We start from the raw sequence: 3,338 nt of genomic DNA on the forward strand, positions 1-3,338 counted from the left end.
CCTTAGCATGACTCGACAAAACGTAACAATGAAGCTTTGCCACCGTGACAACTAGAGGACAGACGGACGCACGCATGAATCCACTCAGCATTTCAGCACAGGAAGCAGCCATGGGTGCAAATGCCTAGTCATAAGATTCATACCTGACATGTCAAAGCACTACTGTAAAAACACGCAAGACCTCCAAAATCTTATACCAGCTACCAGTTGCAAAATCAGGGAAAACGCGGCGCAGAAAATCTTTGCATAGCTGATAATTAAAGGCGATCCGCACTTCACATCAAAGTCGACATGCTTATAGTACGATAACATGACCAGCATCGATAGCAAGATGTTCAACAGCGTCGGATCCTCGAGGCGAACAGAGAAGAAAACTCCAGATTCGGCATTAAGTCTACTACAGGGAGCAAAACGATCCAAAAGCGCCACTGTTCGAAACATTTCACTCGTCCTCCTGGCTGCGGAGCCTGGCGAGCTTGTTGGTGACCACGACGTCGAGCTGGGCGGCACGCTCCACTATCGCCTTGCGCTTCTGCGTGGACACGTTGTGCGCGATCTCAGCACAGTACGTCCTGTTTGCGGACAGACGATAGTTATTAGCAAAGACAACTAGATCGGGCACTGGACAGGGAAACAGGGAAGATGATAACTGCAGCTCCCGTAAGCAATCAAGCTTGGTGAGTCTCAAGACGCATACCTGTTGTGCATCATAAGCAGCTCCAGCTCAGAGACGTTGTGCACCACAAACTTCTTGAACTTGTTTGGCAGGTAGTGCCTGGTCTTCTTGTTAGAACCATATCCAATGTTGGGCATCAAGGTGCATCCCTTGAACTTCCGCCTGACGCGGGAGTCTATACCCTTTGGCCTGCGCCAGCTTTGCTGCAAATAAGAGCAGAACAGATGAATTAATTAGGGCTCCTAATTAATTAACGCAATGGATAGCAGCTTCAGCGACTATAGCAAGAGAACTACAGAAAGGAAGTTAACAAAGAAGGCATCCAACTATTCAAGCATTCAGTGTACTACAATGGTGATGAAACTATTGATAACAAAGCAGAAAAATAGATGTGGTGTGGAGATAATCAATTGTACTGAATCCTTTATGGCGACTAATACATAAGCATACAAACATTGCAAAGGAATAACTGAGTAAGCCCTTGTAACCAAGTAACTAGAATTAGCACCAACTCCTAGATGGCATATAGTGCAGCATGCAATTTCAGCTAGAAGGGCATGTCCAAATACATAGATCATCGCCAGAATGGTGAAGCAGACATGATCCGATCATACATAAATGCTAGGGTATCTGACTTTGCCATCCAGAAATATAGCACAAGTGCCGTGCACACAACGATAAAAACTAAACAAGGATCACGCAGACGCTTGGAGCAAGCAACGGACTGATGTAACAAGCTTCCACGGTATATAATTTTATACGACCATGCTAAATGCAACAGGAATGCACAACCGCATTCACAAGGCCACACGCAACAACATACGTACACAACATATATGAAAACAAGCTCTCACAAACAAACAGGGCACAACTTAAAAGGAAATTTACAGTATCACAGCACACCATAGGCCCTGACTGAATGACCCCAATGCACTATTACAGTTCATCAAACAACAAAGCCATCCCGTACTGTGCTCCCTGCTAAACGGTAACCACCATACCCTGGCGCTAGCAAATTAACGGGACATCTAAATCAGATCCAGGCATCCATGGCAATCAGCTGAGGTCGGGAAAACGGCCTGAACCACACGTGAACAAAGCTAAGAGGCTGTTTATCCTATCCTATGAATCCATCTAAAAAATGGCGCGGCTCTGGAACAGAAGCTGGGGAGTGGCGGCGAGGGCAAGCGAGCGGTCGGGGTCTCACCTTGAGGCCGATGTAGCGGTCGCTGTGCGCCCTCTTGAAGTGCTTCACCCTCTTCTTCACGATCGCCGTCTTCAGGATAGGCACCGCCATCTGCACAGCGCACGGCGTAGGCCAGCCGACGGGAAGAGAGGGTGTCAGTTCTTAGGTCGAGAAGAGAGCAACGGATTTCATGCGGCGGCGGCGGGTTGGAGGGACGTACCTTGCGAGGCGAGCGGCGGCGGCGGCGGAGATGGGAGGGAGTGTGAGGGGGGAGAGGAGTCTAGGGTGGTGGGCAACGCGAGAAGAGATAAAACCCTACTGGAGGGTGGGCTCGGTCCCGGTGTGGTGCCATCTCGGCGATCGAATGGGCCGCACGTACATCCGGACGAGGCCCGGATACGTAAGCCAATTTACCGCGTGCATGCTACCGGGCCGCCAAGAATGGGCGTTGCTTTGCCTCGCCTCAGCGCGGAGTTTAGATTAATTATGGCGCACAACTCAGATGTGTGTGTCTTGGGGCATAACAAATACTTCCTCTTAAACCAATATAAGAGCGTTTAGATCGCTGAGGGAGTAGGTACCAATTAAAGGTGGATTATATGTGGTTGTTAGTCGCATCAGGACTATATTTGGAAAAGTGTTTGTCTACCCCGCGCTTCCTGATCAGTAGCCTTTTTTGGCTGACTGCTCGACGAATGCATTCGTTGAATAAAGCTCTCTGAAGTTCCCCGCGAAAAAAGCTTATGTGCATACAGAATAGGACTCTGAAATTAGCACTATAAGTAGGTCCCGTCTTCTAGCCTCAAATTGCATTGTGAGCAGCACCACCGATAAGGAAGAAGAATAGAGGTAGGCTTAAACCCTAAAGAAACTTAACATTTTTTATATTTTTTAAAATATTTTACTTAAAACTTAACATTTTTCTTAAAAACTTAACATTTTGCTTAAACCCTAAATTTTTTTTTACTTCAAACTTTTAAAAAAGTTCACCATGAAATTTAAAATTCTTAATACAATGTAAAAACATTGATAACATAACTTTTAAAAAATGACTATAGCATTAAAAATGTTTGTGAAATTTAAAAATACACTCATGAGTTTCAAAAAAATGTATGGGACATTCTTGGAAAATGTTATACAATGTAAAAAATGTTCACATGTTCCAAAAAAATGTTCTTAGTATTTATTTGAAAAAAAGAAAGATGTAAAAGAATCCTTATAGTTTAAAAAAATGTTTCATGCCATTAATAAATATACAATGTGTATATAATAAAATGTTTAGCATGCATTTGAAAAAATGTACATCATATATTTGAAAAGTGTTCAACATGTATCAAAGAAATGTTACGCGTGTGTGAAAAAAGTTTACATATGTTAAAACAAAGGAAAAAGAAAAAAAAATAGCAAGAAAAACAAACGAAAGAAGCAAAAGAAACCAACACTGAAAACAGAAGGGAAAAAGGAAATATGGAAAAT

At 43.7% G+C, this 3,338-nt stretch overlaps 1 protein-coding gene across 1 annotated transcript; it reads right to left on the minus strand.

The window, feature by feature from the left end:
* Positions 1 to 215: 215 nt before the first annotated feature.
* On the minus strand, positions 216 to 2,215 carry LOC123112526 (60S ribosomal protein L32-1). The gene is made up of 4 exons (XM_044533536.1): positions 2,083 to 2,215; positions 1,884 to 1,973; positions 698 to 879; positions 216 to 572 (listed from the first exon to the last, which is right to left on the minus strand). Exons 2-4 carry the CDS (start codon positions 1,971 to 1,973, stop codon positions 443 to 445), a joined length of 402 nt encoding a protein of 133 aa, XP_044389471.1. The 5' UTR covers positions 2,083 to 2,215; the 3' UTR covers positions 216 to 442.
* Positions 2,216 to 3,338: the final 1,123 nt, after the last annotated feature.

The sequence above is a fragment of the Triticum aestivum genome, chromosome 5B (assembly GCF_018294505.1).
Source record: "Triticum aestivum cultivar Chinese Spring chromosome 5B, IWGSC CS RefSeq v2.1, whole genome shotgun sequence".
Classification (NCBI taxonomy): domain Eukaryota; kingdom Viridiplantae; phylum Streptophyta; class Magnoliopsida; order Poales; family Poaceae; genus Triticum; species Triticum aestivum.

Excerpts from the sequence above, each read along its gene's own strand:
- LOC123112526 (XM_044533536.1), bottom strand. The coding sequence starts at position 1,973 with ATGGCGGTGCCTATCCTGAAGACGGCGATCGTGAAGAAGAGGGTGAAG. Across the intron at positions 880-1,883 it reads ACCGCTACATCGGCCTCAAG|CAAAGCTGGCGCAGGCCAAA; the intron begins GTGAGACCCCGA and ends TCTTATTTGCAG. Across the intron at positions 573-697 it reads CTGCTTATGATGCACAACAG|GACGTACTGTGCTGAGATCG; the intron begins GTATGCGTCTTG and ends GTCCGCAAACAG.